Source organism: Podarcis muralis, chromosome 2 (assembly GCF_964188315.1).
Source record: "Podarcis muralis chromosome 2, rPodMur119.hap1.1, whole genome shotgun sequence".
Lineage (NCBI taxonomy): Eukaryota > Metazoa > Chordata > Lepidosauria > Squamata > Lacertidae > Podarcis > Podarcis muralis.
In genome coordinates this window covers 5,932,886-5,948,749 of record NC_135656.1, presented here as the reverse complement: position 1 = coordinate 5,948,749, position 15,864 = coordinate 5,932,886, and the positions used below count along the sequence as shown (strand labels likewise).

The 15,864-nt window shown below is 48.2% G+C and overlaps 1 protein-coding gene across 8 annotated transcripts in view; it reads right to left on the bottom strand.

Annotated features, from left to right (window-relative positions):
• The window catches only part of FMNL3 (formin like 3), a 106,864-nt gene extending 91,581 nt beyond the window's left edge, over positions 1-15,283 (bottom strand). For all 8 annotated transcript variants that reach the window (XR_003705568.2, XR_003705569.2, XM_028721404.2 and 5 more), the window contains exon 1: positions 14,852-15,283. Coding sequence is in view for 6 of the 8 variants with exons in the window: in XM_028721404.2 (XP_028577237.2) it covers positions 14,852-15,268 (417 nt within the window). In the remaining 2 variants the exon portion in view is untranslated. The remainder of the gene's footprint in view (positions 1-14,851) is intronic.
• Positions 15,284-15,864: the final 581 nt, after the last annotated feature.

The window sequence follows — 15,864 nt, the reverse complement described above, 5'->3', positions numbered from 1 at the left end:
ATTTTTGAAGCTTCTCCAAAACTTTCCCGACACCGTACTTCGCAAGACGGAAAAAATCGCAAGACGACAAAACTCGCGGAACGAATTAATTTCGTCTTGCGAGGCACCACTGTACAGTGGTACCTCGGTTTAAGAACAGTCCAGTTTAAGAACCATTTGGTTTACAAACTCAGCAAAACTAGAAATAGTGTCCCAGTTTGAGAACTTTGCCTCGGTCTGAGAACGGAATCTGAACGGTGGAAGGGCACCGGCAGAGACAGGCCTCATTAGGGAAAGCGCGCCTCGGTTTAAGAAAGGTTTTGGTTTAAGAACGGACTTCTGGAACAGATTAAATCCGTAAACCAAGGTACCACTGTACTTAAATTGTCTCGTTGAGCTCTGCCTTTAGCAGCAGCTTCATCCGCAACAACTGAGCCTATGAAATAGCCTTATACAGTGGTACCTCGGGTTACATACGCTTCAGGTTACATACGCTTCAGGTTACAGACTCCGCTAACCCAGAAATAGTACCTCGGGTTAAGAACTTTGCTTCAGGATGAGAACAGAAATCGTGCTCTGGCGGCGCGGCGGCAGCAGGAGGCCCCATTAGCTAAAGTAGTGCTTCAGGTTAAGAACAGTTTCAGGTTAAATACGGACCTCCGGAAAGAATTAAGCATGTAACCAGAGGTACCACTGTATTGCATCAGAAACAGGAGAAGCCGGCTTGGTCCATCTTGCTCAGCATCCTCTGGGCAGCCCAACTTTTCAGACCAAGAGGGCCACAAGAGCACTTTGACATGGAACCTGTGGGCTGCGCACTGTCTTGCTGCATGTAAGGGGCGAAGCAAAGCCAAAATTTGATGCCCCCTCCCCTCCCCAACATTGCCATCCGAAAGCCAGCTAAGCGTGGCTCTGGACTTTGAGAAGGAGGCACGAGGCCCTGGCAGGGTGCTAGAGTCCTCCAACCTCCTTCCCAAAGCTGGGAAAGCACTAACTAGGCTTCAGAAAGGAGGTGGGAGGACTCAAGGACCCTGTCAGAGTCCCCACGCTTCCTTCCCGAAGTCCAGCCAGTGTGGTGTAGTGGTTAAGAGCAGTGGACTCGTAATCTGGTGAACCGGGTTAGCTTCCCCACTCTTCCACATGGAGCTGCTGGGTGACCTTGGGCCAGTCACACTTCTCTGAAGTCTCTCAGCTCCACTCACCTCACAGAGTGTTTGTTGTGGGGGAGGAAGGGAAAGGAGAATGTTAGCCGCTTTGAGACTCCTTAAGGGGAGTGAAAGGCAAGATATCAAGTCCAGACTCTTCTTCTTCCAGCAACCATTAGCCAGCACAGCTGGACCAGAATTGGTGTTGTAGGCTCAAACTGTCTTGGATTTTGATGTTTGGCGGCATCAGAAGAATTTTGATTTTCTTTGATACCAAGTTTCTAGTCCTGTGGCTTCAAAACATGACACAAACAATGTCTGGTGTAACATAAGGGCCAGGAAGTGGAGTTTCAGGATCAGTTCTGCTCCCCACCCTCCCCCTCTCTCAGCCATGGGCCTCCTACAAATGCATGGGACATGTGTAGATGTTGGTATTTTGACACAGAATTCTATGTCCCATTAATCTCAGCTTTCCTTTTGGGGGGGGGGGGGAAGAAGCAAGCTTCTGTTCCTCAAGACTGCAAAAACTAGGCTGGAATGTGCCTGGTGAAATCGAAGGAGCCATGGAGAGAACTAAGTGGGCTTTCATATGGCGGAGATGTGAAGTTTCAGAGGCACGTGCAATTCCTTATCCCTTCTTTAGCCAGTGGAAGAAGAAAAAAGTTGTAAAATAAGCAAACATACGCAAACTTGCATGACTGAGAGGTTCTTGATGCAGAACTCTGCATTTTTTTAGCAGCCCAGAACATACACAGTCCTGCCAAAGCAGGCCAAAACCTATGGCACCCGAGGGCTGAATCTCCATAACCCTCTAATTTCCCAGTAATTGGCAAATAAAAGGACTTCCATATTCCTTCAAAATGCGTATTGGAAACAGAATATATAGTTATGAGGAACGAGGTAGAGGGTCTTTTTGGTAGAAACTCCTGCCCTGTGGAACACCCTCCCATCAGAAGTCAAGGAAATAAACAACTACAGTGGTGCCTCGCAAGACGAATGCCTCGCAAAACGAAAAACTTGCAAGACGAAAGAGTTTTCCGTTTTTGAGTCGTTCCGCAAGACGAATTTCCCTATGGGCTTGCTTCGCAAGAAGAAAGCCCATAGGGAAATCTCCGGGGACCTCTTTTAAATGCTGGCGGTGGGGAGCAAAGCCTTTCGCCCCCCTCCGGCCTTCAGAAGAGGTCCAGGAAGGCCAGCGGGGGCCGAAAGGCTTTGCTCCCCACCGCCAGCATTTTAAAAGCGGTCCGGGATAGCAGGGAAGCGCGCTGCGCAAGCTCCGGGGACAGGAGGGCTTCGCTGCCGACCGTCAGCATTTTAAAAGCCCCCGGCTTCGCTGCCGCCCGCCAGCATTTTAAGATCGCCCCGGGACAGCGGAGAAGTCTCCGCTGTCCCGGGGGCTTTTAAAATGCTGGCTGTCGGCAGCAAAGCCCTCCTGTCCCCGGAGCTTGCGGGGCGGGAGGTGGGGACAAGGGCTTTTCGTCCCACCGCCAGCCTTCAGAACAGCCTTGGGTGGGAAGAAAAGCCCTTGTCCCCCCCCCCCCAGCCTTCAGATGAGGTCGGGGGACAGACTGTCCCCGGACCTGGTCTGAAGGCGGTTTCCATAGGAACGCATTGATTGATTTTCAATGCATTCCTATGGGAAATAGTGCTTCGCAAGACGAAAAACTCGTAAGAAGAAAAAACTTGCGGAACGAATTAATTTCGTCTTGCGAGGCACCACTGTATTTAACTTTTAGAAGGCATTTGAAGATAGCCCTGTATCAGGTGGTTTTTAATGTTGGATGTTTTATTGTGTTTTTAATATTCTGCTGGTAGCCGCCCAGAGTGGCTGGGGCAACCCAGTCAGATGGGAGGCATCTAAATGTTGTTGTTGTTGTTGATGATGATGATGATGTTGTTGTTGTTGTTAAAAGGCCTGCAGATAAACTGCATTTGCATAATCTCTCACATTATATGAGTGTTTAGAAAACATGGACCGCCTGTTAAAATGACATTTTGGCTTGCTAAACTAAGGTATCTGATTAGGACAATGAGAATAGTATCTAATTCTGCATACCGATGTGAGTCTTAGATGGTGTATGGGTTAAAGAAATGAAAGGCCAGCTATATTGTGGTTCCAAATAAAAGTCCGCATGTCTTTTTATTCCACTTTTTTTTGGGGGGGGCAAAGCATTTGTGCCATTCAACAGCTGCATGGCAAGCATTATTTATGTGTTTTGTTTATTGATCGCTTTCCACAAGACATATCCAAGCAACTTGCAAAAATAAAATTCAAATACACAATACAAAAAAGATTTCTCAAAGCCAGTATAAAAGTCTAAGGTGATCAAACTCTTAAATCCCCCTTCTGCCCCCCGCCCCCAAGTACTTGACCACCAAAGAATCACCCAGGAAAAGCACCATCAACTGCTGCAGAAAGATATAAAAAATCCACAGATTTTTATCACCGCACCTTCAAACACGAGAGAAGATGCTGTACCTGTTGGGTGTCTGTCTGCTGAAGCTACAGTAGCCCTGCCAGAAACAAGTGGCAATGCTAAAAGACAGTCTGGGAGACAGGATTTTGCTCTACACTCCCCTAAGCTCTAAAACCCAGCACTGGGAAGAGGCAACGCAACCTCACAATTTATTACAAGGCAAAACTTGGGCAAGTTTTTTTTTCTTTTTTTAATTCACAAACTCATGCCCTATCCTCCAATGCAAGTATTTCCAGCATGGCTTCAACTAACAGACAATAGAAGCATGACAGCAGCTTTACTTTTCAAAGAGTGTTCAGAAAAGAACAAGCAACAATTAGGCTGTACTGCTTTTTAAACATCAGGGTTCTTCCCCACCACCCTCCCCATTGTTCGAAACATTTTCGCCAAAGATCCAAACAGAGGAGCCAAAGCACTGCAAGCCTGGAATTAGTTGCAGCTGCTTTCTAATTATTCCTCAATTGCTATTTTTCAAGCGTTAATTACACCCTCACAACATGTTGGTGGCAGATTGAAGCATTCAATGACGGGACGCCCGAGGGGGCCTTCATTTGTAAAATCTGCAGCCAAGCTTCTTAGCTCCCATCTTCCCACACTGGAACGCACAGAATCCCCTCCTTCAAGCCCCTGATTTAGATACAGAACTCTTGCCCTGCTTCACGCACCATTTCTTGCCCGTGACCAGCTTCATCCTAAGCCTAGGCAGCCATTTTGCCTGCTCCAGGATAGGCTGTGGTTGCTAAGCAACCACAAGGTACAGTCTCGCCAGCATCCTCCAGGCAGGGTATCCGCATGGCTAGAGCAGAGTGCCAGTAAACCCACCTCCCCACTTCAGCCTAACCCACAGCACTGTCCTCTCAGAGGCAGGGCTCCCTGGCTCGTCCCCCAGCCCCCTACCCTAGCAAAGGCTCCCATCTTTTGTGGAATAAAGTTTCCGAAAGTAAGCCCTCCCCCTCGATGAGATGCTGTTTTTCAGGGAAGTGATGCAATGTGACTGCAATCCGTAATGAGGCCTAAGCGTTTGGGTCTCCGTTGAGACTTGGCAACCCACCCAACTGGGCAGCTCTTCCAAACCGGTCCCCTCGTTGGACGACTCCGCTTGCTTTGCGGGGAGTCTATCTGGGTTGCTTGGGAGGCTGCGGTCTGCTATTCCCCCTCAACGTCAGTTTCCGTTCCCCCTCTGACTAGGAAGGAATTCAAGTCCCCCTGCCAGAATAAAGCCCTGGGTGTTTCTTCCAGATGGGACGCTGCGAAGATGTACGAGCTTCTCTCTCCTGCTGGAAGAATGCCAAGAGGAAACCGATAGCTATTTCCACCCTTTTTCTACCCAGCGTTGTACGGAATTAACTGCACGGGGAGGGATGCCATATGCTTCTATTACGCCATCCCCTTAGTAATTGTGTCTATGGCTGTGTGGGAAATTCAGTCCCCTGCCAGAGACAGCTCCCTTTGAAATCCCAAACCGGAAGTCCAAATTCTGAAACACAACCCAGCCAGGCAGCTGGATTCCATTGAATAAGGTTTCTCCTTGGGTTCTTTTCCTTTAATAATAATATTTTTTATATTTTTTAAAATGAAGCCGAGAGAGAAAAAGCAAGGAAGTAGGAGAACAGAGACAGAACTTGCATACTGTGCTGTAAGCTTTGAGAGTTAAAGTTTAAAAGACAACTGATCGCAACGAGTAATAATGGGTTTTCCCTGGTCTAGGTATAAGGTGGATTGCAGCCTCTATTTTGCATGGGTTGGGGGTTTTTTGCTTCTCTGTGGAAAAGACCAGCCACTGTTTTAGCTTTTATAGTTGCTAAAATGAACTTTACAAACTATAGCTACTCGAAGCGTGAATCCAAAGTGTAGAGAAGTATCAATCACCTCATTCCATTTTAATTTGAGCCTTTGGAGATTTCAACTTTGCATAAATGTGATCTGGCACTTTCTCATAATTCTACACACACACCCTTTCAAAGGAGACACACACACACAAAAATGTTCTTGCACCCAGGGTCAGCCAAGGGGTTTTGGCGCTTGAGGGGTTAAAGCCAAATGGCACTCCACATCCTTCTCTGACTTCCGGAGAATACAATTCCTGGGGAAATTCTGTATGAGCCTTGCTAAAATGCAGCACCTGTTCTTCTAAGAGGGGCCTGTAAAGATCTTCCCAATGGATTATAGCCCATGGGTCAGATCTGTCTGTCTTTTAGCAAGCCATCTCCCCTTGCCCCAAGATAAGGACCCCCCCCCCACCCCAAAGTTCTGTATTGGGTCTAATGCTTTTTGTTTTCTTCCAAAATGTCCCCGAGTTAGGGTTGTGCATTGCTGCAGTCATCTTTGCTAACAATACCAAATTATTCATGGTGGGGGAAATTAAAAGGGATGACACAGAGATCCAAAAGGTTCACACCAAACTGAATTAATTGGTAATAAAATGCCAAATGTGGCTTAAGGTGCGGCAAAGAATCCCAACTTCACAGATACAATCATAGGACCTGAACTGACAGGGAATGACTTTGAAATACAGTGGTACCTCGGGTTAAGTACTTAATTCGTTCCGGAGGTCCGTTCTTAACCTGAAACTGTTCTTAACCTGAAGCACCACTCTAGCTAATGGGGCCTCCTGCTGCTGCCGCGCCGCAGGAGCACGATTTCTGTTCTCATCCTGAAGCAAAGTTCTTAACCCGAGGTAATATTTCTGGGTTAGTGGAGTCTGTAACCTGAAGTGTATGTAACCTGAAGCGTATGTAACCCGAGGTACCACTGTAATAAATAATATAATAATAATAATAATAATAATAATAATAATAATAATAATAATAATTTATTATTTATACCCCGCCCATCTGGCTGGGTTTCCCCAGCCACTCTGGGCGGCTTCCAACAAAACACTAAAATACAATAACCTATTAAACATTAAAAGCTTCCCTAGACACGGCTGCCTTCAGATGTCTTCTAAAAGTTAGTTATTTTTCTCTTTGACATCTGGTGGGAGGGCGTTCCACAGGGCGGGTGCCACTACCGAGAAGACCCTCTGCCTGGTTCCCTGTAACTTGGCTTCTCGCAGCGAGGGAACCGCCAGAAGGCCCTCGGCGCTGGACCTCAGTGTCCTGGCAGAACGATGGAGGTGGAGATGCTCCTTCAGGTATACTGGGCTGATGCCATTTAGGGCTTTAAAGGTCAGCACCAACACTCTGAATTGTGCTCAGAAACGTACTAGGAATCAGTGTAGGTTTTTCAAGACCGGTGTTATATGAAAGGGATATTGGAGGTCAACCCAGTGTACAGCGACTGGGGGTGGGGAGCAAATCCTATGCTTTGAATCTACAGTCTGACCACACTTGGAATAGGTATAGTTTTGATTGCCACATCTTTTTTTTGGGGGGGGGGGAGTGAGAGAGAGAAATATTGTAGAGCTGCAAAAGGTACAGAAAAGGGCAACCCAAACGATTATGGGGGGTACAGCAACAGTCTGAGAGGAAAGGTTTGGAGCTATGGGGACAGTGGACAGAGGAAAGGTTTGGAGCTATGGGGACAGTGGACAGAGTGAAACTGAACAGTGGGACATTTAGGACAGACAAAAGGAAGTGCTTTTCCACACAGCGGGAACCTTAGCTGTGGGATTTGCTGCCATGAGATGTGATGGAGTGTTTCCACCCCCATCATTCAGCCTGGACACTGAGGTCCAGCTCCGAGTGCCTTCTGGCCGTTTCCTCGCCGTGAAAAGTGAGGTTACTGGGAACTAGGCAGAGGGCCTTCTTGGTAGCAGCATCTGCCCTGCGAAACGCCCTCCCATCAGATGACTAGCAACTACACAACTTTTAGAAGACATCTGAAGACAGCCCTGTATCAGTAAGTTGTTAATGTTTGGTGCTTGGTGTGTTTTTATTATATTGAATGCTGCCCAGAGTGGCTAGGGCAGCCCAGTCAGATGGATAGGGTATAAATAAAATAATTATTAAGGCTTTAAAAGGGAACTGGACACATTCTTAAACCGTGTTCAGGCACCGGCCTGAAGATGTGAAGGGTTAAACTGGGGGTAGAGGTCACAAGCCATGTCACAACATCCCTAGGTGCAAGATCATTAGTCAAAGGTCAGAAAGCCTTTAAAAAAAACACCTGTTTGTGCACACTTGCAAACTGCCCTCACAATCAAAAACCCTGAGAAGCCAGAGTTCCTGTTTGAGGAGAGGTTTCTAACTACATTCAGGGTGCGGGGGAAGCCTCCAGACCTTCACGGTAATCGCACAAAGATATAAGAAGCAGCCGTTTTGCCCAAGGATGTTGGAGGCAGGGCATGTGTGCGCATGAGAGGACAAAGCTATTCATGGCCACTACTCATGGCTACAAGCTACCTTCCAGGATCCAAGGCAGCAGGCCTCCAAATACTAATTGCTGGGAAACAATGTTGGGAGGGCTATTGGTTCTCACACGCACCTGGTTGTGCCGGGACACAGAGCCTAGGGCTTGCCGATCAGAAGATCAGTGGTTCGATTCCCCGCAACACAGTGAGCTTCCGTTCCTCAGTTCCAGCTCCTGCCAACTTAGCAGTTCGAAAGCACATCAAGTGCAAGCAGATAAATAGGTACCGCTCTGGCAGGAAGGTAAACGGCGTTTCCGTGCGCTGCTTTGGTTCGCCAGAAGCGGCTTAGTCATGCTGGCCACATGACCCGGAAGCTGTACGCCCGCTCCCTTGGCCAATAAAGCAAGATGAGCGCCACAACCCCAGAGTCGTCCGCGATTGGACCTAATGGTCAGGGGTCCCTTTACCCCTTTACCTTACCTGGTTGTGCCACTGCAGGAAAAAGGCTCTGGATTAGATAGGCCTTTGCCAAGTTGCAAAGGAAGGAAACAATTGGGACCACACTCTGCAAAGCCACCTGCCAAAGTGGCCGATGGGAGCAGCTGAGGGAGCTCAGGATCCAACCTGCTGGCAAGGTGTTATCCCCAAACCTACACTAGCCCCTATTCTCTAATCTTTGCCTGTGCTATACTATTTCTGAGTATAGGTGGAGGTGCTCTTCCATTCAAAAATCCCCCCCAGCTAGAAAAGTATCATCTCCAGGAGAAAGATTCTCGATGGGAAGGAACTTTGATGCCGCAGTAAAACCAATCCTTAGTTGCAGTTCAGATTCACTACTTAAGGCAGGGCCTTCAGCATCCCTCATGATTTTGGCTGTTTGCAACAGCCTAAAATTACACAACTAAATTATTAAAAATCTCTTATCTATTGATTGTCTATATATCTATAACTCAGTTTTGAGAGGCGTGTTTAAAGCTTTGTGAACTAAAAATGTTTTAAAGATGATAAGGTGTTTGCAGGCCTCACTGGGTAAAGAAATTTCATGGGTCCAGCAAAATACACTCCCGGCCCCCACAAATGTCACCGCTTGTTGAATGACATTTAAAAAGATGGCTTTCCCAGCCCATTTCAAAGGGCAGGAGAGGGAAGGTTTTCTCCCAAAGGAAGGGTGGGCCCAGGCCTTTCACGACTCTAAAGGTCAGTTCCAGAATCTTACAACTGTACTCAAGAAAGTAAATGGCAGACAATACAATTCACAAACAATATTATGATAACCCTCCCAGTGATGTGGCGTTTTAAATGGGCTTATAATGAAGGAATCTGCAATTGGAAGGACAATTCAGGCTACGTAATGGGTACCAGCTGGACCCTTCAGCTGCCCACAGGAGGCAGGCAAAATGGGTGGGGAGACTGGTGGGGGTTGTTCAAGGCAGCCAGCTGGCAATCCACTTTAAAATAGGGCTGGGGAGATGTTGCTGGACTTTCAGATGGTGTTGGACTACCACTCCCATCATTATCAACCATTAGCTACGCTGGCTAGGGCTGATGGGAGCTGAAGTGCAGCCATGTCTGGAGGGTCACAGCTTCCGCATCCTTTTTAAGGAACTGAAAGAGCGAGTTGACTCCCCAGTCCTTATTCCCACCTCCAAAGCCATCCACAATACAGTCATACCTCATGTTACGTTTGCTTCAGGTTGCACGTTTTCAGGTTGCGTCCCGCAGTGACCCGGAAGTACCAGAAAGGGTTATTTCTGGGTTCTGCCACTAGCACATGCGCAGACACGCAAAATGACGTCACACGTATGCACAGAAGCAGTGAATCGCGACCTGTGCGTGCGCAGACGCAGGTTGCGTTCTTTTCAGGTTGGGAATGGGCCTCCGGAACGGATCCCTTCGCAACCACAGGTACTACTGTATTGGTCAGGTCTCATAACACAGAATAATTCAAAATATAATTTAAAAATCTGGTGTTTAATTTGCGATTTGACCTCAAAATTCAAGATGCAATTCTCAGGTTGTTTTCAACAGAATGTTTCCCAGTTGGTTAAATACATGGGTGAAATCATATGGAAGTCACACACAGATTTTCAAGCATTTTCAACGATCCCTTGGGAATCTTCCCTTCCTTCTTTTAACTTGCATCGCCACCAATCAAAAGTTATGCTTCTCTCAAACATCACAGCACCTCAACCTGCTAGTGCAACCTGCTGGTCTACCCAAGATGGTGTCACAGGTTGCCGTGTGTGGCCTGACTTACACATAGCTGTTGACAGTCTGTCAAGTGTGTAATTTGGGCATTATCTTCCCACCTCTCTCACCACAGTTTCCTCTCCCACCTCTCTGGTCTACACTGAAATCTGGTAGACATATAATTGATATCCAGTGCTTGGGAAGGAGAAGGGCAACAAAGGAGGTGGACATGTCTGGGGCTATCACATCCCCTTCTGTCCTGAAGCCCTCCCAGGGCTATATTACATCATGATCTAGCACAGCATTGTGTACATGGGGGAGGGGCATGTTTCTGTCTTCCATCTCAACCTATACTGCAGGGGCAAGGTAGCACATCTGGGATGGAAGTCAACCACATTTTTACTCAGAGCAAACCAAATGACATTATGAGCATGACTAAGTTAGGTCCATTAATTCCAGTGGGTCTACTAGGAGTAGAACTTAGTTTAAATGCTACCCCCATGGTCCTTCTGTCCCTCATCTAGGGCAGGTTACTACCACCATAGGGACGTGGGTGGCGCTGTAAGTTAAACCACAGAGCCTAGGGCTTGCCGATCAGAAGGTCGGCGGTTCAAATTCCCACGACAGGGTGAGTTCCCGTTGTTCGGTCCCAGCTCCTGCCAACCTAGCACTTCGAAAGCACGTCAAAGTGCAAGTAGATAAATAAGTATCACTCCAGCGGGAAGGCAAATGGTGTTTCCGTGTGCTGCTCTGGTTCGCCAGAAGCGGCTTAGTCATGCTGGCCACATGACCCGGAAACTGTACACCGGCTCCCTCGGCCAATAATGCGAGATGAGCGCTGCAACCCCAGAGTCGTCCACGACTGGACCTAATGGGCAGGGGTCCCTTTACCTTTACTACCACCATATACTTCACTTGAGTGGAGCGTACAACCATTTGCCCTACATTACGGAATTAGAGACGAGGCACCATGTTATGGACTGCAGGGAATACTACAGAACCTATGTGGAAGTGCATAGGAGAGCAGATGCGATCACTGCTTTTCCATAACTCCAAAGTTCTGACCCGTCAATAGCAGCAATAAGAACTTAGGAACTGGATGCCGTGTCTATGCCAGGACTGGTGCACCAAACCTGGAATGGACAGCGGACCAACTACATTGCACCTAGACTGGAGAGTGGATCCATCTGATTCATCACTAGCTACTTCAGCACTGTAGCACAATGGGAAAGTTTTGTTGTTGGCCGATACAGACTCAGTTGGGAGTTGGGCTCTCAAATTACACTACAGATAGAGCTCTGATATGTGCCCTCCTCTGCAACCACGTACATAGCATAATGCTTAATATTGCCCCAGGGAAGGCAAAAAAAAGTACTATACATCTGCTTAAATCATAAATCACCAGTATCAGAATGATGAATGGCACTGTGAATATACAGGAACATAACATGGATTTCTTCTTCTTCGTGCCTTTGGCTATTAAGATTGATACTTTCATGAATGCAGACTGTTCCACCTTTGCCCAGGGCTATGAATAGTCTGCACATTCATCCTCAAAATACCAAATAAAAATTCCTACAATTCTGCATCTACTGAATTCAAATTCTGCATGAATAAATTATGTAACCAATATAATTTACACAAAGGTGCATAACTTTCACCTATTTTGCAAAACTGCAATGTTTACTGTTTTATATAATTTATTCTGATTTGATAGTCATGGGAATTGAAAGAACTATACCGGACATGAGTTCTAACTCCACAACCACTGGAAATCTTCTTTAGCCCAGTCCCATGACTAGCACATCACACTGTTTTTTGAAATTTCAGAAAGCACAGCTCACATGCTTCCAAGAACATATTCAAAACAATGAGAGCTAGAAACTTGCTATCTTTTAAAGAAAGAAATGAAAACTCTGGCTTAAAAAGAGCTTAATGCAGAAAGCTACTGCTATTCAAAGCAGACAATATTAGACTGGCTGGATCAATGATCTGCCTCGGTATAAGCTCCTTACGTTCAATGTATTACCAACAACCCTGTATCATGTGGATTTTGAAACACAACCCCTTTTCCTACAAATCAGAGTGAAAATGGAACTATTCAAACAGCTGCATGACCATTGTAGGGAGAATGGACAGAGGAGGGAACTATGTGTCACATGCTGTCAGCTTCCTGTCACTCTGACATCGTTGGAGTGGAATTTTGAAAAAAACAAACATACTTTCCACAATCAGGAAGGAAAAAAATCCCCCAGAAATCCCCAAGCATTCTCTACACAAGAAGCATCTCTAACGGCTCAGCCACAGTCTATGAATCTCAACAGTCACATCCGATGTGTCAGAACCCTTTTATGAAAAGTCAAGAAGCAGAGAATCTCCTTGGAAAAGCCAGAGAAGGAAAGGCAACTTGACTTTGCAAAGATGACCACAGAAGTGTCCCTTTGTTCCCAAGAAACCCTTGGGGTCGTCCACTGGGATGTTCCATAGGAGTAAATGGGCGGCACGAACTCTGGTTCTAAAAATGGTCAAATTTCCACTGTTTAAGGAGCAATCGCAAAGCCACTCTCTACTCTTCTGGCTTTAATTCTTTCGGAATGAATTCCTGCCTATCAGTTCTTCCATCGCAGCAATTAACACAGATCAACCCATTACCCAATCATTACACCGCACTTTGGGATAACTTCCCCAAACATATAATATGTACAAACAGGAGCGTGGTCACAGTCCTGCGTTGATTTGGTTTCAACCTCCAGAAGCCTCTACTCAAAATTCTAATGCATGAAGATCACAACCACCAGTCTTCCAAAAGGCAAAACTTATACTGTACAGACAAAGACACAAATAAGAATACTTTAAGAGGTGAAATGATCAGGTGAATACATCCCTTGAATTCACAGAAGTCACCGATTCACAAAGCTTGGCCTGGCACACTAAGCTTATCCTACGCCTCCTGCATAAAAATGGAACATTTCCCCACTCAAAGCCCTTTTCAGCAGGTGTGGACAATTTATGGCTCTCCAGATTTGTTAGATTACCACTCACATAATCGTTGGCCATGCAGGGTTGGAGCTGATGGGAGTTAAGAGTCCCAAGAGCATCTGGAGGGCTAAACAGGTCAGCCACCTCTGCTCCAAGGGCGAGGGCATATTATTATTATTATTATTATTATTATTATTATTATTATTATTAAAATTTGTATACCGCCCTTCAGCTACAGATCTCATAAGGAGCACCATCCAGACCCTGCTTAGGAGGACCGTATTCTCTGCTCCTCTTTTCCTGATCCCTCTTCTTCTTCTTCCTTTCTTCCTGGGCAAAGCTTGGGCCACTAGCAGCTATCCAATCAGAGACTAATTCCTTTCACCCACGAGTTAAGAGTGGCCTTTTCTGTGGAGACAGTGGAGAGGTAAGAAGGTAGTCTTCCTCATAACTTTCCAGACCAGGTCCGCTTCCTTCCTTCTTCCAAGGACAAGAATTTTAATCCCCACCAAACCCACCACCTACATGCCCTCTGCAGGATGCATGCCAACAGCGTACAGTGATGCTGAGGGGCACCTGGGGTATTCCACATTCCTGCCAGTACCACTCCTCACAAAACTGGTTCACAACACTAGCAAACAAGGCCTCTCGGTTGTTAAAGGGATCCCGCAAGGAGAAACTGGATTGAGGGGGACTGGATATCAGAGGCCAACCAAGGAAAGATAAATGGTTCCAAGGAAAAGGATGGCAAGCGCAGGGGGGGTGGGGGGGTCATGAAGCTCCATTAGGGTAGATGAGGGTAGCAAGTTGATGCTATGGTTCTACTGCAGAAGGATCCTAATGCATGGGAGCAGGAATCCAGTCTTAGTGGGGGTTTGAAGATTTCGAGGGAATTGGGGGATATAGATGCTTGAAACGCAGCTGAAAAGGAATTGGGAAGAGCGAACCCACTGGAACAAAAATGGGACCTCAGATTGTGGAGTGGAGTGATCACAGTGTGGAAGAGGTCAAGGCAGATGGGCAAGAGGATCTGGGGAAGAAGGCACTTCAACTGGGGATCAGGCATGCTATGGGTCAGAATGTGGAGATGGAGAAATGATGTGGAAGAGGACTGAGGATCACTGGACCTTGGATTCCTGGCCCATTGCGATGGGCCAAGATAAGGCTGAAGTTCCTAGTGTGAGCTGACTGCCCTACAAGGGAGATCCACTCAGAATAGTGCCACAAAAGGGGGGGGGGAATCTGTCAGAATCATGGGTTAATAGACTCTTAGGATTTATAAAGCTAAGACCTGTTGAGGGATCTAGCGAAAACGAACGGAGAGCGGGGTGAAAGAGAGATGGAAAGAACTTCTGGGAACTCTTGCGGTGAAGAAGAAGGGGAGCTACCGGAACATCTCAGCAACCGCGACTAATCTGTCCTGCGGAGGAATCGACCAGAGAGCCCCGGTCAGGGTTCTGCAGACCCCAGCAAGGGGAGATTCTGGATGCAACCACCAGGGCTGCAAATCCCGCGGAAGGCGGGGGGGGGGGGAGAGAGAGATCGAGAGAATGGTGTCCCATATCTGAGGGGGCCAGGAAAAGTGTCTGGAAAAGTTGGAGAGGGAGGAGAGACTGTTCCTATCGAGAGGGCGGGTAGGAATCCCTCCCGCAGCGAGGATGGACTAGGGAGATTTTTCAATCGAGGAGAGCCTTGCAACGGAATCTACCCGCGGCGTCGTCGAGAAGGGGATGCGAGGGATCGACGAGGGGATCGGAGCGGGAGCGGGGTAAGGAAGAGGGATCTCTCACCAGCACCATCGCGAATCTCTCCTCCAGCTCCCCCTGGTCCGGCATGGGCACTTTCCCCGGCGGGGGCGGCAGCAGCCCGGAGCCCCCGCCCGGCTCCCCGCTCTCGGCGTTCCCCATCCCCGGCGGCTCCCGGGGAGGCGGGGACGGCAGAGCCCTCCTTGGGTGCCCGTCGAGAGTACGGAGCCGCCGTGGCCAGGCGGCGGCGGCTGCCTCCCACCAGTCCCTCCCTCGCTGCCCGGCCGGGGACGGGACGCGGCCGTCGGCGCCGCCCCCGGCACCGCCCGCCTGCAGACATCGCCCGCCCAGCGGACGGCGAGCGACGGCGGCGCCTGCCTTCCTCCCCGCCTGCGCGGCTCCCGGGTGAGGGCCGCGACACGTGCAAGCCCGCTCGTGGGGACGGAGCAGCCCAGTAAACATCTACCCTAATGATGTGCCCCCCCCACCCCATCCCTGGTTCTCAAGGCCCAGCCCTGTGCGCGCGCGCTTGTCTCAAGCCCCCGTTTTCTCCGCGGGGCTAAGAAATGCAAGCCCTGGAAAGCAAAACAGGCAACGCTGAACAATAAGTTGCAAGATCGTGCGCGCGCGCGCGTTTTAAACTTGGCCCCGAGAGTCCGCTGCTGTGTTTTAAATTCAGAAAGCAATGTGTGCCTCCTTGAGAATCTCAGTCAATGCATGTGAGAATACACTTTTTTTTGCTTGAGAGCATAAAGATCAAACCAAGTTCCGCCGTGTTTACTCGGGAGTAAGACTCTTTGAATTCATCGGGGCTTTTCTTACGCCCAAGTAAGTGCGCACGTAAAACTGCAGCATTTTTTGCAGGAAAAGTGAGTTTTTCTTCCCCGCCCCGATCGCCCGGGATCTTACGCGCTCTCCGCCCGCCTCCCCTAAAGTTCGTGCGCACGCCGTGGAGACACAAAGGGAGCCGTTACTCAGCCCTGCCCATCCCACTCCGAGACATCCGGCGCTACTTGCAGGGAAAGCAGCGGCTGCCCCCGCCTGGTCGAGCCCAGGAT